Here is a 23,823-nt window from a genome sequence, read left to right as displayed (position 1 = left end):
TCGTAGAATATTAAATCTTAAGAAGTTAATAATATACTCTTCACTCCTTACCCACCTTATCCACTTGTACTAAAAAGAATTGTTGTTTTAATTTTTGAGAAGCGGGATAAGTCAACTTATACCAATTTATACCCCTATGATTACACTAACATTTTGTGGAGGCTTTGTTCATTCTATGCCAAAAACAATCCCTATCGTAATGTGGCCGATAGACACAAAGGAGATATTTGAGAAAAAGAATTGATTATTATACTCCTAAATTATTATAATTAAATTATTATAGTTTGTATTATAATGATATGTATTTGAGATGTAAACCATTTTAGTTTAAAAAAGAATTGGTAAAAATTGTAGCAAATAATAAATACGATAACAAATGAAGATTTTGAAATAGTATTTCCAGTAACTAATTGAAGGTTTTGGTTTTGAAATGGTATTTCTTGTAACAAGAGGTGATTATTATAGTCTCTTTGCCCCGAACACCCCAAAAGTGTTCATGGGTAGAAAAGACGTTAGTTTAAATAAAAGAATAACTACCAAACAAACATGAAACCGGATTTCAGATTGAATTATATAACATGGACGCGATTTTCTCAAGAGCTAACCAGCTCGGTTAATGTAACCCAAAAACATGTGAACTTAATAATATATAAGTCCAGGAACTATAAGTTACTTTAACCCAAAAAAAATATCCAAACACAACGATAAAATATGACAGTCTTCTTTCATTCAACAAATCAAAACTACAACCTAACCTCATCTTACCACCTCTTCTCGAAAACAGATGACAAATCAATCGTCTTCCTCAATAACTTTTGTCCCGAGTCCCTTCAGTCCTTCTGCTGGGATTTCTGCAACTGTTACGAGGGAGTACAACTCTTCCTTGGCATCTTCATCATCATTCCTCTTGCGAGCAATGCGAACTCTGATTCTTCTGGGCACACTCCTGATTCCCCTGCTCCAGATATGCTTGTTAAGCTTCACATCCACTCTCACATCCTTTGTGCCCATAGCCTTCTCAGCAAACTTCCTGATCTCCTTGATGGCCTTGGGAGCCTTCTTCTTGAAGGTGCTGTTCATTCAAAAAGGGTAAAGGCTAATGAGTCATAAATAAAACTATCTTGTGGTTACACATTAATTTCAGAAATAATACAATCATGAAAACAGAGATGGACATTAAAATTAAATGAGATTATGAGAATACACTATCAATCATAGTCTATGACACAGATAAATCGACAAGAACTCTGCACTCTATCTGGTATCAGTGCCCATATATGGCGATAAACTAAAACAGTCAAAAGAATTGCACATCACAGGCAGCAGGTGAAACCACTAACACACAGCATGTTTTATACCAGTTGAAGCTTCTAACTTTTCAAAAACAAGAGGATTAACAATCTTGGTTGGTTCCTTCCAAAGGCTCAAATCTATCTCATATGCGGACGATACAACAAAACAACAAAACAACAAAACATGTTTGTGTAGTGGGAAAATATGGTTATTCTGGCCATTTGTACACAAAAGTAAGTTCTAGTTTTTCCTTGGCCAAAGTCCCTAAACCCCAAAATACTAAACTGTAACTTCAATTAACAACAAATCCGAAATATCAAACTCCAAAGTGCCTGGGGTTGTATTTTCCAGTCAGTACCACAGACGGTAAGAACTAAACTGAAGTGATTCCAATCTAATAGAATCTACATAGTTCTGGGACAAAGGAAGAAACATTGAATTAATGGCACGTACTTCCGAATAAAGAACAAAAATCTCCTGAAGTCATATCAAATAATCGATACTAAATCGAGGTTACTCCTCCCACAAAAAGTACATTCTGAGAAATTAGCTGGAATATACAGACCGAAGATTAAAAAGGAAAAACACATATGAGAGGCAGATAAAATGAACGTACCAGCCATGAAGGCGTTTGTGAAGGTTAATAGTATACTCTCTGGAAACTACCTCCTCCTTTCTCCCTTTGGTCTTCTCCACCATTTTTAAATCTCTTCAGAAACACCTGTACCCAGCAAGCCAATCAATATAACTCAACCATAAGCAGAAACAATTCAACTATCCAAAATTCAACGAGGCAGAAAAGCTGAATGCACTATCTAATAACAGGATTCATGAGCAACGCGGATTAGAAAGGTGGGGAAGTGAGTAAGACGATCGCAGCAAATACAAAAAGGTTATCAGAACAAAAAAATGTTAATGACTCTCCAATTTCCAAAGTTTCAAAATGAAAAAAAAGTATGAAACTAATAATTGAGAAGATATTGGATGTTGAGAGTTGAAGAGTAGAGACCTGGCGTTGAGCGACGGGAAGAGTGGCCTCCAACGAAAGAAATGATCTTCAGGGGCACAAAAAAAAACCCTAACACTGAATTTATATATATGGGTATAAAATTATCGCGGGCTTACTGTGACAGGGACTTCGTGAGAAAAGCCCATATTAAATTTTATCTAAGTTTGGGCCTAAAGATGGATCAATGAATATGAATGGGGTAAGTAGAGATGTCCATGGGCCGGGACCATGAATGTTCACTCCCCATTTTCATTCTCCATACTTGTAAAATTTTTTACGGGGATCGGATTCTTCATAATAAATTTTTTTTTCGTTGGTTTTTTTTATAAAATAATCAGTTAATTTAAATCACTAATGTGATCAATTTTTAATTAAATAATTAACTTTATCACTAAATTGTTTATTATAGTTAGTTTTACATAATAATTTGAATTTAAAAATAAATTACTCAAAATTTAGCTTAAAAGATTGATCAAATTTGTGAGTATAAATAAATAAATATAAATAAAATTATTCACAAATATAATCTAAATGTAAATAATCAATTTAAACATATTCATTATCTTGACCAATAAACAATCAAACTTGAAATTTAAATATTGTAGTAGTAATAATATTAAGGATGATAATAATAACAACGACGATGACATCAACAACAATAAATAATTATATTAAATAAATAAAATGAGACTAATTAGGGTGAGAACGGGGAACGGGATAGGGGCGAGGGCGAGAGCGAGGGCAGGGACGGGACGGAAATTGCATTCCTTGTCCCCATCTCCGTTTAGCTCACGGAGATCGGACATCTCTAGGGGTAAGGGGAATGAATCAAAATAGACCCATTTGACCATATTCTGACATAAAAGGCCTTAAAATAAGGGTTATATTACATTGATGTCTTGAATATTTCATTTTTTTAAAAAAGACCTATAGAATTTTGTTTTTCCAGTAATGCCAGTGGTTATTTATAATTTAGGCCTTGGCTCTATACACAAATATATATATATATATATATAAAAAAAATTGTGATTCTCTTTCCCCTATGCACAGGTTTAAGGTTTCACGCCCATTAATGTTCCTTTTTATAAGAGAAAAATTGTTATACTCCTCCACTTCCCCTTTGTTCCTCATCTTTCTCTTTTCTCCTTCCGGCGATTTCACACCCTATGTCGTCGTCATTCGTCCTTGTTCATCAACCGTTTTCCATCATCGTCGACTTTCGCATGCCACTGACCGCTGGTCGCGGAGGTAAACCACTAGTCGTCTTTGATTCTATCTTCCATTCACGGTTTGCTCCCTCCATTCGTGCCGCTTGTACAGATCCATGGTGACCATGGCTGAAGAAGAAAAAGAGATGAAGATGGGGGGTTATGTGTTATAAACTCTCACATAAAGATGGACTTTGTTCGTGCCTCCTATACAGATCCGTCGTACCAAGATAGAGGATAACTTTTCTTCTCTTTTTTTTTTAAACCCTAATTGTATATGTTATAAACCCCCAAGTCAATATGCATTCCTTTATTTGATATATGTGAATTATATATTGTGCTATATACCTTTGCTTATTTGATATATACTATGATTTATGTTGAACATTAAGTCAATATGTGATTAATATATTGTGGGATAACTGATAAAAAAATTTGATTAAACAATATATACTCTTAATTTTGTATATTGCAATATATACTCTTATTTTTTTATATGATATTACTCTTAATTTTGTATATGTTTCAAGGTATATTGACATACATATTAGAACATCGAGGGAATATATTGTTGTCTTAAGTGATACCTAAGTATATACATAAATACCTGCTATATGAACCAAATAAACAATGAAATATATTATATTAAAACAAATAATACTCAAAACAAACAATGGTATATCTCCATGGGTGCTTTTTATATAATACGTGTACAAAAAATTGGTATAGTTCCTAAACCACTAGCTAGCCAAATGGTAACTTTTCCTTTTAGCCCTCTTTAGACCTAGATTCAAGCCCTACTCACTACGTTTTTTCTTACTGAATTATATAAAGCCCCCTGTTAACAAAATTTTTGGATTTGCAAAAAAAATGAAGAGATGTGGAAAATCGTGAAATGAAAAATAAAATAATGCTTTTCTCTAGAGGTGACTAATTAATGAAAAGGCATAATTACACTGAAAGCCTTTATTGAAAATTTTCAAAACTAAAGACATTTTTTTAAAATATATGGCCAAATATGGTTTTTTATGTAAAAATCTCTATTCAGTTTTAGGGTAATTGGAAGAGGTAACAACAGATAAGACCCTATATTTCACTTTTATCCAATTTTTCTATTATTTTTAAAAATGTCCAAATGGCTTCTTAATTACATAAAAATTAGGTTCTAATTACCTTTTAATCCCCAACCTACAATTAATTACATTTTTTAAAGATAGGAAACTAAAAGGTTTTGAATCATCAAAGTGCACGAATATTTAGTAAAATATCTTATTTCAAAATTTCCAAATAAAACCAGTATTTCCCAAGAAACTTCTATTGGGATGTATACCCTAAAGTCTCATAGTTATATATTATTTGAATCGATAGTTGGTTAGTTTTATATTTAATATTCCATTAAAGAGAGATCCAGGGTTATTTTATGTACCTTAACATATATGTGGTTGATATACAGATGGATCATGTTTAAATAATAACCTAAAAGGTTTATAGTATATAGATAAGGTTAGGTGTCTTATCCTAGTAACACTACTGATATGACCCGTTTTGTAATTGTTATAACTGTTGTAAAGTGTTACAAATGATTTTATCCCAATCATTCATATGGAGACATTTGAGTGGAGTATCCTATATAAAGAGATTGTATAAGACCGGACCACGAAATGTTAAGTCTCCCTTCATAATGTTGTTGCTAGAAGATACATATATTTCACCATGATGACCATATGTGACTTGACCTTAATTTTGAGTGAGTTATGAACTCATGCCTATAAGGGCAATCATTTGATCTGCATGGGTGAGAATGACCAAATTCGCTAACTCAATATGCCTATCATTTTGAGGATTCGTCTGATTGAGGAGCTAGGAACATAGTTACGCAAGAAGAAAGTCACTCTTTCCCGACTATTAGGGTAAGTAGATAAATTGTTCCCTTAAGGGCTGATTTTGAGGCTTGAACAATGGGGCACCTCGCCCTCTCCTAACCTGAGAGGGGTTCGGTTGTAGTTGGACTATGACTAAATTGTTCCTTAGAGGGATCAGTGGTACTTGAGAAGTTAGATATAACTATAGGGGTAAAACAATAATTTTGACCCAGCTGTACTTACGAGCAATATATGAAAAGTCAACATATTGTTGACTGGTTATAACCAAAGAACACAAAAATATATCTATAATGCGAATAATGCAACTGTCAATCTTTAATGTAGTGGCTGTCAGTTAATAAATGTTGATTAATTTAATTAAATAGTTTAATTAATTGATCAAATATCATTGGAGCTTCAATCTATAGGTCCATAAGGTCCCTTTGTTAGCTCAATAAGGAGTAATAAGAATCAAATTAATTTTGGTTTAATTTGAATTGTTCAAATTAATTAAAAGAAATTAATTGTATGAGATACAATCAATATAATATATGTTGATACATTATATAGTTTAATGAGAGATATAAATATTTGAATATGATTTAAATATTTACTCTATGAATGAGATTTATATAAAAACTATATGTTAAAATTAACGTAAATATGATTCATATTAAATCTTTATAGTATTATGAGAGAAATAAATATTTGAATATGATTCAAATATTAATTATTTGAATATGATTCATATAAAAACTATATGTTAAAATTAATGTGAATATGATTCATATTAAATCTATTGAGTTATATGAGAGAAACAAATATTTGTATATGATTCAAATATTAATTCGATTCATATAAAACTGTAGGTTAAAAATAATATGAATATGATTCATATTAATACTATAGATTTTATGAAAGAATAATACATTATAGGTTATATTATATATGATAAAATATAAACTATAGATTATAGATGATATAACCTATGGTTTAATATGTATATGTATTAAAATAGTTAATATGTATTAATTAAATTCAAATGTTGAATTTAAATTAATATCTCACTTGGGAATTATTTAACTTCTCTCAATTTATTTAAAATAATAGGGAGTTAATTTTGGGTGAGATTAGAACATGAAACAGATTCATAAGTGAGATTCATTTTCTTCATCCTTCTCCCTCTCTCTGTGTTATGATTTTTTTCTCTTAATGAGTTATCAAAGAAAACTTCTCTCCCTTTTCACCAAAACTAATCCAAGCGAGCCCATGAAACTCCACCTTGATTCTCACCTTGAGAATAATAAGGAAGACGTTGTGGTGGTGTCCTCTTCATTACTGCTATGTCTGTGCCAAGTTCGGGAGATCAAGAGAAGCAATGTACATATTCGTGTGGTAGGAAGTGAGAAGACGATGTTCTTCAAAGGTAAGTTTCTCTTGATCCATTCTCTTCTATATTAATTTTATGTAGAGAAGTATGCTTAGTTATTATATTTATCACATGTTTCCATCATTCTGCATGAATGGTGTTCTGTAAAACGAAATTAGGACACAACGACATCAATTACTTCCGCTTCGGGATATTCAAAATCCTTTCACCTTCTATATTCTCCCCTTCCTTCTCAAACACGTCATATCTCACGCCATTTTCTCCCCTTCCTTCAGCATTCCATTTAGTAGGAGTGATCATCGGCCGGTCGAAGTCGGCTTTACGATCAGACCGACCCCGAACTGACCAGAATCGGTTTGGAATATGTCCAAACCGATCACGGCCATCGACTGAATAGAAACACGACCGGTCGGCCGATCGGTTTGTTTTGGTCGGTTTTATTTTTCCCTATTTCTTCCTTTAAAGGAAATTATATTTATTTATTAAAATTCTAAGAAAAATTTCTATTAGGTAGAAGTTATATTTAGTTATAAACCATTATCGTTTTAAATAGCAATTTTTTAATACAAATAAAAAATCAACTATTTATTAACTTCCTTATCATTCATGTTTAGTTTTCTCTCTTAATTTGTGATTGTGATTCAGAATTCAAGATACCATTGTTTGGGATTGTATTACTGTTCGCTTCGCTTAATTGTTTAAAGAACCTCTAATACATATTACAAATATATTTGAAAACAAAACTAATATGAGAGTCGAGAATGTATGTCACAAATAGAAACATAAAATCAATTGTCAACTACAACCCAATTACAATAAAACATAAAGTCAATTGTCAAATACAACCAAATTATAATAAAACACAAAGTCAATTGTCAAATACAACCAAATTACAATAAAATCAAATGATAAATTCTTAATCGATAACTGACAACTTTGCAACATCTGGAAGGTCTTGAATGTCTTTTTCGTTGTCCATAATCGCTCTGAATCCTATATAATTAAGATTAAGAAAAGAAAGACAACCTCATTAAGATTTTAATCTAACAAGTTACAACTACAAAATACAAATGATGAATAAATACCTTCTTTAAATAATGAAGCTTCTTCCATGTCATAATAGACTTCAAGATCTATTGGACCAGAATTTAGCCAATTTTGAGTACAAATGAAAGCCTCCACTGTTTTTGGAGCCAATGAACAACGTGATGAATCAACAACACGTCCTTCTATACTAAAAGCCGACTCAGACGCTACAGTAGATACTGTAATTGCCAAAATATCTCTAGCCATACGACTAAGAACCTCAAACCGATGACTGCTCCTCTTCCACCATTGAAGTATGTCAAAATCACCTTCATTCTTAACATTCGCTTCCAAAAATAAATATCAATCTCTGATCCCTGTTCGAAAGGTGTAGTCTTATAGCCTTCAAAATCAAGATCAATTATATCATAGACAAAGTCTTCACTCACTTTTTCAGTTGGATCACAATCAATCATGGTCTTTGAGGCTGAGATAATTGGTGTATTAGTAGTAGTACAAGTACTCTTACTTCCTCTCCCATTCCCACTCTGAGTATGAGTAATACTGTACTCATGAAAGAGACGTCTACAACATTGTTCTACTACATTTCCTATAGATTTGACAACCTCTGGCCCAAAAAATTTTTTAAGGCAAAAAGATACAAACCTTAGCTTTTTTTCGAGGATCTAGCACAATAGCAACATACAACAATAGATTACTTTTTTCATTGTTCCCCAATACTTCTCAAATTTGGCCTTCATGCTATTGGCCATTCCAACTAGAATTTCATTTGCATTACCAACATTCAAATGTATACAATTCTGAACTACTGTAATTTGATGAAAAACCATATTCGAAGTGGTGTACAAAGACCCTGAAATTTTCAATGTCACATCATAAAATACCTTTAAAAACCTAATCAACATCTTAGCATTTGTCCAATCTTCCGTATTTGGTGACAAATCGTATATATTATAAAAATCTTCATCTTCTAATCTATCAAAAGCCTTTTCAAACTTCACAGCTGCCTCAAGCATCAAATATGTAGAGTTCCATCTAGTGGGAACATCAAGACACATATAACTCTTACAAGAAATTTTTTCAATTTCAATGCACTTTTTAAATTTCAAAAAACGTGCAGGAGAATATCTTATAAACCGTACAGCATATCGAATCCTTTCAATGCAATCATTATGTTCCTTAAAAGCATTACATACTATGAGATTTAATATACGAGCACAACAATGAACATGCAGAAATTCTCCACCAAGCAATAATCCCTTATTGAATCTTTTCAGAAGATAAGCAATGACAGTGTCATTCGAACTTTTATTATCAACAGTCAAAGTCAATACCCTTTCAATGCCCCAATCCTTCAAATTCTTTTCAATGGGTAAAACCTTTATGATTCTCAATTGGACAAAAACTAAGTATCCTTTTAAGTAATCTCCACTCAGAATTTATGAAATGGGCAGTTAGTACCATGTAATTTATATTTTGTCCCGATGTCCAACAATCCGTAGTGAGAGAAACTCTATACTTATTGTTCACAAACATGTCTTTCAAATGTTTTTTCTCATTAACATACAACTTAAGCACATCTCTAGCCACAGTAAACCAAGACGGAACAACAAATCTAGGTTGACTTGCACATGTTAATCTATCGACAGATTTCTTAAATCCTTTACCTTCCACAAACTTGAATGGTAATTCGTCAACAATTACCATTTCAACCACAATGCTTCCCGACCACTCTCTAAACTATATGACCCACATACAAGTTGTGACGTATTATCCCTAACATTGTCTTTGGCTTTAGTTTTGAAAGCTAATGTCATTTGTGTTGGATCTCTCTTTTTCTGGTAAGGGTATTTTTTACAATTTTTCAAATGATTTTTCATAGTCCTAGTACTATTACGTTTGGAATGACATGCATAGACAACTCCACAGTACTTACATTAAGCATGAAAGTCTTTAGGATCACCTTTTAGCCTCTCAAAATGATCCCAAACCATGGATTTTTTCATTGCCTTCATTCTTTTTGGTGGATTTGGAACATATGATGTCTCATTTGTTGAATCAACATCAACGATATTCGTATCGACATCCGTTTCTTCTGCATCTCGTTCATTTTTTGAAGCATCAGTTGCAGTTCTATCAAACTCCATATCCGTTGAATCCATGTAGCTGAACCACAATATATCAGACGCCAGTATCACACAATTCACAAAAACTAAAAGTTTTTCAACTTTACATAAACTCTACAAAACTAATTTCTATTTTTTTGGCCACTCTGTAGTGTGTAGAATATTGAATCTACAATACAATGAATACATTACAATCAGTCAATCACTATCCACACATCCATAAATCAAACTAATTTCTATTGAAATGGCTAGAATCTACAATCCACAATACATTGAAACAGTTGGAATGGAAGATATCAAGATGAAGATACGAACCTGCGAAAGAAAGAAGAAAGTTGGGTTGGAAGTTGGTGATGGGAAATTAGACGTCAAATACTCGACAACTAAAATCCCTTGGTCGCGATATGCGATGCATGTTCTTAAGGTATGCGTTGATAGTCATGCGTCGATGGTCATGCGTTGGAATGACAATGCGTTAACGAATGTATACGATGACCATGCGTTCTATCACAAGTTTTCTTGCGCTTACGCCAAGTATAATAAGAACGCAAGTTTCTCGGGTGATCCGAGGTTGAACTCAGGGACTTGTAGCAAAATGAATGCGATAATGTGCATGCGGCAGTTTGAATAAAAGAATGGATGGGAAAGTTTCTAAGTTAACACTTCTCCTACTCCTAGCTAACGGACAATGTAGTGAGAATATGAAAGAGAGATAGATACACGAAAACCCTTGACATGAAACAAATGAATGGGAAAATAGATAAATGCGGAGATGATTTCATTGCAACCCTTAAGAGTGACCGCAAGGGCAACCTTAGTCAACACAAGCCATGTTGTTATGCTACACACACCAAAGCCTAAATCTAGGACATATGCGGTGCATATGCGATATTGCCGAGAAGCCTATGCCTGCCTAAACCCCTATAACCCGCTCATGAGCTCTCGCCACATAAACGTGATGGCCGCATATCACATCTTATCCTACTTCCTGGACGCATGCAATATCTTATCCGTAGGGTACATACGCTGTGTGGAAGCAAACGAAGCTTATCTCTAAGATCCCCATTCTTGCCTATGCGTTCCAATCTACTCTCTCGAGTCTTAGATTTGGGTTTTAGACTACTCTCCCAAGTATACCTAAATGATGAATGAAGCACTCATAGGACAAGGTAGCCGCATGAACTTTGCTGACCTAAGATTATTCCTATCCCTAATGAACAATGACTTACATTGCTTAATGCGACCAACCACATACCCTTTCGGGCAATTGGTTGTTGCTGACTTTACTCATAGACAAGTAATGCGTTAGCCTATAGACAGGCGTTGCCGTAACTTTACACTAAAAAAATAAGGTTTTCTCACATACTCGCACAACACACACCTCTCGGTGGTTTGCTACATGCTTCATATCCTTAATCCACATGACTAAGTATGCGATACTCAAGCAATCTCACTAAGTGATGCAATGAAAGTAAGGAAGCTAGGTGAAGATGATGGAGATGGAGTCAAAGGAACACAAAAATATATTGAAAATAAATTGTATTAATTCTTTAATCACAAAATGTCATACAATACAATATAAGAAAAGAAAAGAAAATGAAATGACCTGCTAGAAGCAAGGACTTGCTTCTAGAGATAAGCATCAAGGCTGCCGGTGGTGCCATGGATGGGCAGTAGAGTTGACTCTCTCGAGATCTAGCTCCGGTCGAAGGCTCTAGTCGTCACTCGGAATGGATGAAGGAGGTGAAGAACTCTCAAGTGTCTTCTCACGCATTTTGTCTGGATCACAAGGATCCGCCCTAGGCGAACCTCAGGCGAAAACCTTGGATAACTTGAATTTCTGCTCATCGGCTTCTTTATATAGAGTCTGAATTGCCGACAGCATTAATGGACTGCTCTGATTCTGACATTTTGTGCGTTTAGTCCTTTCTGAACCTCTGTTGCTAACGGTGTGGTAGGTAAAATATCCACATCATCTTTAATTTTTCTCGAGGTAGATGTGTTGATGCGTTCATTCCACCAACATTGCGTTGATCCCATTAGTATACATTATCGCGTAGCTGCAATCATTCAGTAACCGCATTCGCTTAATAACTCAACTCTACACGATGACCTCAATCGCTTGACGAGCGTAACTCCCATGCGATGGACGCATGCGACTGATTACCGCAACATCCATACGTTGATCGAACGCATTCGCCTTTGCGATGGAGAGTTTCTTTGCATGTGGTTGTCTATGCGGTGGTCCGATTTCCGCGTTTGCGTCCACTTCCTGCGTTAGCTACAAAAATAGAACATTGAACGTATAATATCGCATAATAATGGGTTAGCCAAGATTCATCATGTTGAACGATGCAAGCTCATTTTCTCATGAATTCCTAGCATAATTGCCGCATATTCTTCTTAACAGTCCTCATAATTCTAAGTAAAAGGCCTAAGACAACATGCATTTCTGCCTGTCATCAGAAGTGCCAGCGGCTGGAACGAAGTCTACCGGCTATGACTAACTAGAGTGCTGGTGACTGGAATGAAACTTACGGCTAGAATGAAGAAAAGAAGATCGGGGACAACCAATGAAGACTGGCGTGCAGAGCGAATTGTGCGTCTGCGTGCGGGCTGGGGCTACTGCTGTGGAAGAAAGAAGAAGATTAAAGTAAAACTAAACCCTAAAAGTAAAATCTAATATATATTTTTTTAAATAATAAATCGGTCGGGTCGGGTCGAGACCTGACCCATTACACACACCGACCGCAGATACATTTGGTTAAAAAAACCAAAAATCGACCTGATCGGTTTGGGTCGGTCGTGTTGGCTTTTCAGTCTAACATGCTCACCCTTGACATTTAGGGTTGGCAAAAATCTTTGCGGGTTCGTATCCCCACGAGTCCCTGCCCCAATTGGCATGAGGAATCCCCAGTTTGACTGGGGATAAGGGTCACGAGAATCCTAACCGGGTCCCCAGTCGAGGACAGGGCGGGGATCAGCACGGGAAACCCCCGGTTTGACCAGGGATGGGAGTAAAATTAGGGATCCTAACTAGGTCTCTGATCAAGGACGAGACAGGGACAGGGAGGGTATCCCCGATTAATTTTTTTATATATAATATATATATATATATATATATATATATATATAAGATATAAAAAGAATATATAACCAACCAATATTTTATTTATTAACTACAACCAAGGTATATCATATAAATGCCTCTTATGTTATATAAACTATTGATTAAGTCATGGAGACTTAAGTCTTCAACTATTTAAATCGGAAAAAAAAAACCCCAGAAAATCAAATAATACGTTAGAAAACCTCTAAAAACCGTGGTATCGAGAACATCGGTTTGGAAAACCTCTAAAAATCGTATATATATAAAACGGGGATGGGTCCCGGTGGGGACTCGTTTCCCCAGCGGGGAATCCCTGTCCCCGTCCCTACCTTCAATTGGCAGGGGCGGGGTGGGGACGGGGATTGGGAGTCCCCCGTCCTGCCTCGTTGCCAACCCTAGTTCCATTCCTACCATGCATGAACCTATTTCACGGTATAAAAGAATATTCCGACCATATCTCATGGTGTAAAAAAAGATCCTGACGATTCGGGCATTCGATTTTGATTTCACCATTCGATTCCACCAATTTCGGATTGAAGGGATCCAACGTTTTTTTATTTCTTCTTCTCTAATAAGTGTTTGCGATTCTTTCTTCAACCCATGGTATTTGCGATCTCTTCTTCACCCCCAAAATATTTTGCATTTTTTCTATTTCCTCTTTTCCAAATCGGTGTTCTCGATACCACGGTTTTTAGAGGTTTTCTAACGTATTATTTGATTTTCTGAGTTTTTTTTTCGATTTAAATAGTTGAAAACTTAAGTATCCATGACTTAATCAATAGTTTATATAATATAAGAGGTGTTTATATGATATACCTTGGTTGATTTAGTTATACATTTCTGTATGACTAATATTTATGTTCAATTTTTATGCGAAAATTGTCAATTATTGTTTATGTTTTGGGGTATAACTTATATAACTTATACAGACAGTGTGCGACTCGGCTGGACAGCAAACGATGAGTGGCTCTGCTTAACGACAGTGGACATGCAAAATATGATCAAATGACAGTAGATGGGCAAATATTCTAACAGAACTGGTAAATACATTGAAATATATCTTAAAACATTGTATTAGATGTTTGTAAATAGGCAGTGCGACTTGGATGGCGGTGGACATGCAAAGTATGATCGAACAACAGTAAATGGGCAAATATTCTAATAGAACTGATAAATACATTGAAATATACATTAAAACATTGTATTAGAGGTTTGTAAATGTTTAATTATACCTTAAAACACTGTATTAGAGTTTGCAAATATTCTGACCAATATAAAACATAAATGTACTCAAATAGAAAATAATTGGTAGTAAATAAACAATATTTGAGTACATTTATGTTTTATAAATTAGTCGAAACATTTACAGACATCTAATATAATATTTTAAGGTATATTTAAAAATAATCATGATTACGCCGAAAAAAATCAAGAAGTTGCATGAAAATAGTTGTGTTTGAGTACATATCAAATGTATTTACCAGTATATTTCATATAAGGGTTAAAACATTTGCAAAATTCTAATACAATGTTCAAAAGTATATTCTAAATGACATGAATCTACAAGTAAAACCAATTGTTTGATACGGGAAATGCGTTAAATAAAAAAAATCATATTAAATAAATTTTCTCTCTCCAATTGAAAATGGAATATATACTCTCTCTCCGATATTAAAGGTGCTTCGTAAATATGGAAAGATTTTTCCAATACAAATTTTCTCTCTGGTCGTCCACCACAAAGGGGTATTTTTTGTCTAAAAATTTCATTAAATCTTATATATAAAATATTTAAAATATTTAAAAAATTTGACATTTATGAAAATAAGTTTTGGAAAGGGGATTGAATCATTAATAATCCCTAATCGGAATGAGTAGTACTTTTAGGGATAATAATTAAGGTCACATTTACCAATCCGTAATAAAAATTGGTGTAATTTGAATGAGACGTCATTGGTGGATGAATCGTAATAGGCCTGAATTGCAAACATAATTTGATTGTTTTTTATTGCATTTATCTAGAATTATGAATTTTTCACATTTTATTGTTACCATTACTGCTTGACTCTAACGGTAACAGTAAATGTAAAGATAACAACAAGTGTGGCAGATGCATAATTTTCATATTATTACAGGAACAATATTTATAATAGTAACGATAGCGATAATGGAGAAGATAGTAGGTCCCACGTAATTTTCAACCACAATCATATTGAATACTCTTCCATTCGTAAATTAAATTGCATGATTTAATTACAGATTTTAAGGTGGACCCCACAACTCATTACAATTATAGAATGCATATAAACAAAAACAAAAGTAATCAATTGGGACCTACATTTTACATTATCAGCAATGGATTATCTTTCACCTGGAGCAAACGTAACCTAAGTGTATAACAACATTTTTAAAGTATTGTACATAAAGAAAAATTTGTTAGTGATATACTTTGTTGATGATAGACTCCTAACAATGACATGGTCTATTGTTGATAGACTCTTACAAATGATTTTTCATTAATAAATTTCAAGCTCGATCTAAGTTTTACTATGTTTTCAAAATCTTTTTCACTATGTTATACTTATTAATACTTTAGACCTAATTATTATATTTGTATCTTGCCCCTTAATTTTCAATTTTTATAGTCGAGAAATGTTGGAATTTTTCCACAGCACATGTTGAACTCAAATAGAAAATGTATGCATTCTGACAATGAACCAGGTTTGGTCTACTGTGTGAAAATGTTAAAACGAAGATTCAAATAACAAAATAATTTTGGAGGTAAAAAAATCTAAATTTATATATAATCTAAAAGTGGCTTAAAGCCAATGATTTTTTTTTCTTTTCATGCATATATTCAATTTTTAAAATTTTGTTAATATCACACGTCTGTGTACTTTGCTTCCTAGTTCAATTTTCAAGGCATCTCCTCTTTCTTTTTTAATAAAAAAATTTCATTCACAACACTAACCATCTACAATTTTTCCTTTCTTCCTTACACTTCTTTTTTTGTTTTTTCAATGAATCACCTTTTCTTTATGTCAGATTTACTTTAAAATTTTAGGCCATGTTTACATCGGAAGAGTGGGAGTCAAATGGCATAACCAGAAACTCATAATGCCCATATCTAGTCCGAAAGGTTGTCTTAGTGATATCTGATTCTCTAACCTCTAACTAGTGGTAACTTAATCTCATATCGAGTTTAGAAAATATCGATGCTCCCTTTAACTGGTCAAACAGGTTGTGAATACGAGGTAACAAATACTTATTTTGTATAGTTACCTTGTTCAACTGCCCGTATCCAATACATAGCCTGAGTGTGCTGTCTTTCTTCTTCACAAATAGAATTGGCCTCAGGACGACATAGTGGGCTTGATGTAGCCCCTATCTACCAATTCCAGTAATTAAGTTTTCAATTCTTCCAGCTCAGCTGGTGCCATCCTATAAGGTGCTTGAGAAATGGGTGTTGTCCCTAGAATCAAATCTATAGTAAACTTCACCTCTCTATCTAGTGGTAATCCTGGTAACTCCTCAAGGAATACGTCAATGAACGCACCATAGGAACATCTTCTGGCCCTAATTTCTTCGGTGGTGAAACTGTTACATAGGCAAAGTACACTGCACAACCCTTACTCATTAGCTTCCTGGCCTTAACTATTGAAATCAAACATGTAAGGAACACCTTCCTTTCTCCTACAAACACTATCTCTACTTGACCTGGTAATCTAAATATCACTTCCTTCTTATAACAGTCAATGGTTGCATGGTATTTAAATAATAAATCCATCCCCAAAATAACATCAAACTCTCTAGCAGTTCTAAAGGAATCAAATCAATCATCATGTTTTGTCCCTCTATTTCAATTACACAGTTCCTATAATAGTTATTAACAATCGGCACATCACCAACAGGGGTAGAGATAACTAACTCATCGGCCATAATTTCTAGCACTCTATCAGTACTCAATGCAAACATCCTAGAAATAAATGAATGAGTCACCCTTAGATCAAATAATACATGAACAGGTCTATCATGAATGAAAACCATACTAGTAACAACATCTAAGGCATCACCAACCTTCTGTTGGGTCATGGCATAAACTTTGCCCTGCTGACATGGTCGTCCACCGTTACACCCTTCTACTTAGCACTACTGGTGCCTTCATCACCTGCTATGTCTACCTTAGGTTGCATCATTGTCTGTGATGCTACTTTCTGCTCAATCTGCATCCCTGGAACTAACTGGGGACATTCCCTCTTATAATGTCCAGGTTGTCCACACTGATAGCAGACATTCTGCCCTTCATAGCACTATCCTAAATGAAATTTGTTAGATCTTCTACACTAGGACTTCCTACCTTTACTGACCATTGATTCTTCCATACATCCGAATTTATATTCCTCAGCTGTCTGGCTGGATCTCCGCCTACCTCTTCTCTGTTGACTATCTGTTGTACTACCCTGAGAGGTCGTTGACCCACTGAAACAGGGCTTAAAGTCTCTCCTGCCAGATTCCCCTAAAGTAAACTTTCTCTTTTCTCCTTTAAAGGCTTCTCTGTCTTGCCCGTCCCCCGTCAGGCTCTCCTCTACTCGTATCGCAGTTTCTACTAATTGAGAGAAATTCGTCCAATCAGCTATAGTAGTAACAGTTCGTATCTCTCTTCTCAGCTCACTCTCAAAACATCTACATCTGTCTTTTTCTTCAACTATAATCATAGAAGTATACCTGGATAACTCTATATATTGCTACTAATATTCAACAACTGTCATATTACCTTGAACGAGCTTCAAGAATTCGTTCCTTTTCGCCTCACGATAAGAAATAGGATAATATTTATCTTAAAAAATCCTCTTGAACTCATCCTATGTCATCTCCTTTGATCTATTTTCTTATGGAGTCTATCACTCTCCACCACTGCTCTGCCCTTTTTTATATCAGAAACACCGCTAACTTGACCTTTTGGTTCTTAGAACATCCTGTTAATTGGAAACATTTCTTTATCTGAATCAACCATGCCTCAGCATCTGCAGGGTCAGTAGTACCCTTAAATGCAATAACGCCTAATGCCTTCATCCTCTCAATGCCATACTTCTTCTTGGGATCTGTCTGTACATATCCTACGCTAGCTGTCAGTCTCTGAGCAATCCTATCGAAGACTCTATCCTCCATCTGAGGATTTGCTCTCACCTGAGGGTTACTAGACTCAAATGTGGCTTCCTGTACTACTGGTTCTCTGATCATATCTGGATCCTTTTGAGTTACGGGATCTATGGCAGGGTCATAATCCCCTTCAGCCATCTACTAAGTCAGTCTGACACCTTCTCGAGGCTTGGTTCCTGTAACATATACATTATTATGTTCATAACATCATTCACATGTTCCCAGTCTAATGTATGACTGTCTTTTCCAAAATATTTTGCTCTGATACCAATTTGTCACACCTATCCCAAGATTACCCTCTTGCCAACCCTCTTATAACAACTATTGCCCAACATACTCCTGTGAACCTGTGTCCATAGTACCTGTTAAACCTGATTAGCAATTTATGACTTAACATATTGAAGGAAACCGAACTCGAGATTTCCATGAGCAGCGGAAAATAGATCATTCCAAATTACAATCATGAATGAACATTACAATTACAGTCGTACACAAAACATATAGTTATGCAATCAATTCTGAAATTACAGCATGAACAATCAAATGAATAAGGATAAACACTACGAACGTTTGTCGACTCGTCTCCACGCTCCTTGCTCACAAACCTCGAACGCTCGAACAACAAAACCGCAGCACTGCATGAACATTTCACGCTCGTCCTCAGCGATCTCCTTGGTACGAACTCCCACGCAACACGAACAACCTCCACAGAACCTCGACGACATCAAGTTGAGTATGACATCACTAAGAAGGCTACCTTGGTATTCTTGGTGTGAGAATCCAGAGGGTGGGCTCTGTTTGGACTTGGTATGAGAAAGATGAATGAGGAATGAACAATCGTGTACACGATTGGGCAAGTGGGAGATGGCTGAAACCTATCGCATAGGTCAATGCCCAATCATTTAGCTAAAGCTAAGTGATTGTCTAGAAAAAGCTAAGCGATTGTTTAGCTCATCGTTTAGCTCAGTTGCCTGTCGCCTACGAAATACTACACGATCGTTTACTTCGCTCAAGTTGTCGCTTACTAAGTCTGTATTTACTTGACAAGCTTCCGTGAGATGTTTTTCCGAGAGAGAATTCATCAAATCTCAAACTTCAACATTACTAAAAATAGGAAAACAATTTTCCTTTTATCTCACGGTTACCATGAACCACCAATAACTTCCCACTTAATTGGTTATTAAAGAAAAAGATTTAATTATCCAATAATTAATATTGTTATAAATATAATTGATAACCAACTTATCATACTATATTTATAACCTATAGTTTTAATATTTCATCTCATGAAATATATAAACCATAGTTCTTTTTCTATTTCATGGTACTTAATATAAATCTAATTTACATCAACCCTCCACTAGATGTATCTCATACATCATACTGATTATATCATATATAATCAAAATACCTCTTGTCAATTTGAACATTTCAAATCAACACCAAGAACTGATCATCAACTAAATCCATTGAGCTACCAAGGGGACCTTATGGACTTGTAGCTCAAAACTCCAACGGTACATGAATAACTGACTAAATTCTACAGTCATGGGATCCACCATCCATTAACTGTCAGACACTTCACCAAAGACCGACAACTGAACTCTCCTTACCACAGATATATTATGTGTCCATCTTAACCAATCAACAGTGTGACAACCCTTCACAGATCGCTCATAAGTATAGTTGGGCCAATAGCCGTTATGCCCCTGTAGTTACATCTAACTTCTTAAGTACCACTAATCCCTTAATGAACATAAGTCATAGTCCTACTATGACTGAGTCTTCTTTTCCAAATAGAAGTTGTGGTCACTATGTTCAAGTCTCGGAATCAGCCCTTAAGGGAGCAATCTCTTTACTTATCCCTGCTTCGGGAAATGAATGAATTCCATCTTGTGGATTGAGTTCCCAACTCCCAGATCAGACAAGTCCCCAAAAAGGTAGGCATGTTGAGTTGGCAATATGGCCACTCTCATCCATACTAATAAAATGACCACCCTCAAAGGCAGGAGTTTTCAAAACACTCAGGATTGAGGTCGTATCACCTATAGTCGTTTAGGTGAGATGTAAGTCTCTAGTATCAACAGCGTTATATACAGAGTCTAGTCATCTCGTGGTCCAGGTATTATACAAACTCTTTGTATAGGACACCCCCGCTCGCACGTCTCCATGTTAATGGTTAGGATCTACCATCTGTAGTAGTTTACAACACTTGCAAACCTCTACAAAGCGGGCCGTGTTCATAGTATCACCAGGATCAGATATCCCACCTTAATCCTTATATTACAGACCTATTTAGGTTATCACATAAGACATGATCCACTTGTATATCACATATACATGCTTAAGTTCACATAAGATGACTAAGGAGCTTTATTTATTGGATATGAGTAAATGCCAGAATTAAATAACAATTATTTTATTCATCAAACAATGTGTATCTTTACAAAAGGAGCTTTATTTATTGGATATGAGTAAATGCCAGAATTAAATAACAATTATTTTATTCATCAAACAATGTGTATCTTTACAAAATAACGAGACTCCGAGAGAATTAGGACACCAATCCCAACACATATAACCTTAGCAACAGTTCAATATCAACTCTAACACACAAAACAGTTTCAGAAAACCAAACCTATTTACAACAACAAATCGACACAAGTTTAACCTGTCAGGTACACACAAACTAATGTTTAAACAGGACTTAGTGGACCACCTAAATTCAACTCTCGGTAATATCTTGAGTAGTGACTGACTGGCAAAATTGCTAGGTTGTGGAACGTTGACCGCAAACTGGGGAAGAAAACATTAAAAAGAGTGAGCTTAAAATGCCTAGTGAGTGACATTTTTTAAAAGAACATACATTCATTAACTCTTGATGTAAATAAGTTTATAATAAAACATTTACATTCACATTCAGGGTTCATAAATGAAAATTTGAAATGATAATCATAGCATGAAAAACCCTAGACTGAACTCATTAATATTCCTTGTAAAATTCCTCTACTCCCTTGTTTGAGCATGCGGGAGAGCCCTTTTGCTCGATCTATAGCAACCTTAGTTGAGAGAAAGCCCTTTTACTCGATCTCATTAACGTCAATAACATAGATCTTACGTGCATGTAGAACTGAATAGGATCCCGCTTACCTTACCATACCTTCGATAGCTAGGGTCGCATATAACTGGGTATCTTACCATACCTTCGATACCATATGCTTAAGAGTAAAATTTACATAGCAAATATACATGTTAACATCATAAAACATCATACTCATCATCATGCTTAAGGGATTCAGTAAATAACTCATTTAAATACTAAGTCATGGTGTCAAACTCAAGTGGAACACATAGAAGTTACATGTAAAACATTCTTTAAAACATTAACATGCGTTCATGCTTGACTCCCTTTACCTAAAGCATGCGTTAAAATATTTAGAGTAAAACAACTATGCGTTGGAAATATCAAAATAATTCTACCCATACGTTGGAAAGTCATCAGTAAAATACTTAGCAAATATTTTGGAAACTAGTCACTTGCAGTCTTTGGGTTACTTCCTTAAAGGATTGTAGGTCTCCCTATATGCATATGCCCTATGAGAATAATAAGAGTCTTTGGTTAACGCCTTAACTTCCTCTCAAGCTTATCTTATTATTCAAATAATGCATGTTGAGCTTCAAACCTAGTTCGATGCATCGTTCCCTTCCTTTACCATGTGATGTATCCTTAGTATATTGTATTTAACGCATAACCACACTTAACCAAATTTTTACCTTGCGACCAACTAATGTGTGTGGCAGCTCACACAAGATACCCCTATGCGTTAAAATTTGTTGGCTTTGTCTATGTGACAATGGCTTGTCCACATTTAACATTTGTTAGTCAGCTGCTTGTTTATGCGTTGATTGTAGCTGCTTGCTTGTTCATTCAATCAAAATTTTAGATTTTGACTTTCAACTTGAATAACTTAAATTCCATGTACAATCTCATGAAACTTCCTACTAAGAACTTATTTCTAAACATCTCAACTACCTTACCTTAGAATTATAGCTTCTGATTCTTTTCTGCTAAGCTTGGAATTCACCAATTCTTACAACTCATCCACGTGGTCTTAGATTCTCAAAGACTTGAAGAAATTCTTCAACCTTCATCTCAATTCTATGGAAATCTTCTTCTAGCAGCCTTGAATTAGCTTCCTCACAGCTCAAGCTTCAAATCAATGACAACTCTCCTCCCTTAGCACTAGGGTCAGCAAAAATCCCCGCGGGATCGGGGTGGGGAATCCTCGATTTTACCGGAAGATGGTGATCAAACTGAGGATCCTAACCAGGTCCCCGGTCGGGGACAAGGAGGGTATCCCCACCCCGTCCCCGATGAGGAATCCCCATCCTCGTCCCCGCCTTCAATTGGTAGGGACGGGGGCGGGGATGGGGGGAAATACCCCCCGCGAGGACGAGGATGGGGAGTCCTCCCCCCTCCCCCGGCTCGGCCTCATTGCCAACCCTACTTAGCACGCTCAAAATGCCCAAACCGAGCTCTTCAACTTCAAATTCCCTTTTATACTAAGGCTGCATGCTCATAGAGTTCCTTAAATTGGCAGCTGGCATACTTAACGCATTTTTAAGGCCTCTAAGCATGCCACATAGCTCACTAATTAAGTGTTTAAGCTGAAGGCTTAAGCCTCTTACCAACGTCTAAGCTTAGATTCCTGCTAGCCTTCTGCCTCGGCCAACACATTTCATGGCTAACGCTGGATCTTCATTTGCTCACGCATTACTGTTTAACACATATGTAGGTTTTTACCCTTAGACACTCGTGCTTAGGCCTACTGCTCATAGACGCGTCCCTTACCTCTAACACGCCTCAACATTGCTCGTCTACTGTGCATTCACTTAGGCAAACCCAAGTGCTCGCATATATCCATCCTAAGGTCTTCACTAACCTCTAAAGACCCTTGATGCATGTGCACCTTCAATTACGCTTAGTCAAATTTTCACCTTTAGGTATTTAGGTCCACAAACGCCCATGCATTCCCCACTTATCTTAGCTTTTCCAAAATTTGTCTAAGTGTTGGCTACTCTTTGCTACCCGAGAGCATCCTATTTCAAGACTTAGAAATTTTTCCTCAACTCCACCTCATATGCATACCCATTATAACTTCCATAATTTTCAACTACTACAAACATTACAAGCACATACTTACAAGAACTTATACCTATAATTAAGATAATTAACACATAATTAAGAAGACTTAAGTGCAACTAGCTAATAAAATAAGTTTAGGGGTTTACAGATAGTCTAATTAGAATCAACCAAAATTACATAATTTTTCATTCTCCGTGTAAACTGACCTTTAGTGTTGTGTGTGCGTATGAGACTTAAGGGTCTACCTCCAGCTAAATAATTTTGGTTACAAAATAATAAAATAAATCAAGTATTTTTTTAATTTACTAAATTAAAACGGTTTCAATTTTTTTTTTTTTTTTTTTTTTGAAAAAAAATGAATTGAGAGATATCTCACCAACTAAATTGCCATAGTTTAAGGTCTTAAACAAAAAAAAAAAAATAGGGTCAATTGCAAATATAACAATCAAGCCCAACATATTAGCAGATATAATACA

The 23,823-nt window shown here is 35.3% G+C and overlaps 2 protein-coding genes across 2 annotated transcripts; both read right to left on the bottom strand.

Annotated features, from left to right (window-relative positions):
• Positions 1-588: 588 nt before the first annotated feature.
• LOC120079327 (60S ribosomal protein L31) lies at positions 589-2,403 on the bottom strand. The gene is made up of 3 exons (XM_039033487.1): positions 2,303-2,403; positions 1,910-2,014; positions 589-1,072 (listed from the first exon to the last, which is right to left on the bottom strand). Exons 2-3 carry the CDS (start codon positions 1,990-1,992, stop codon positions 793-795), a joined length of 363 nt encoding a protein of 120 aa, XP_038889415.1. The 5' UTR covers positions 1,993-2,014; positions 2,303-2,403; the 3' UTR covers positions 589-792.
• Positions 2,404-7,678: 5,275 nt separating this feature from the next.
• LOC120079272 (zinc finger BED domain-containing protein RICESLEEPER 4-like) lies at positions 7,679-9,516 on the bottom strand. The gene is made up of 6 exons (XM_039033428.1): positions 9,271-9,516; positions 8,947-9,188; positions 8,508-8,844; positions 8,238-8,414; positions 7,848-8,124; positions 7,679-7,755 (listed from the first exon to the last, which is right to left on the bottom strand). The coding sequence occupies exons 1-6, from the start codon at positions 9,514-9,516 to the stop codon at positions 7,679-7,681; spliced, it is 1,356 nt and encodes a 451-aa protein (XP_038889356.1).
• Positions 9,517-23,823: the final 14,307 nt, after the last annotated feature.

This window comes from Benincasa hispida, chromosome 6 (assembly GCF_009727055.1).
Source record: "Benincasa hispida cultivar B227 chromosome 6, ASM972705v1, whole genome shotgun sequence".
Taxonomy (NCBI): Eukaryota; Viridiplantae; Streptophyta; class Magnoliopsida; order Cucurbitales; family Cucurbitaceae; genus Benincasa; species Benincasa hispida.
The sequence above is the reverse complement of the archived record's forward strand: the minus strand, read 5'-3'. Positions and strand labels throughout refer to the sequence as shown.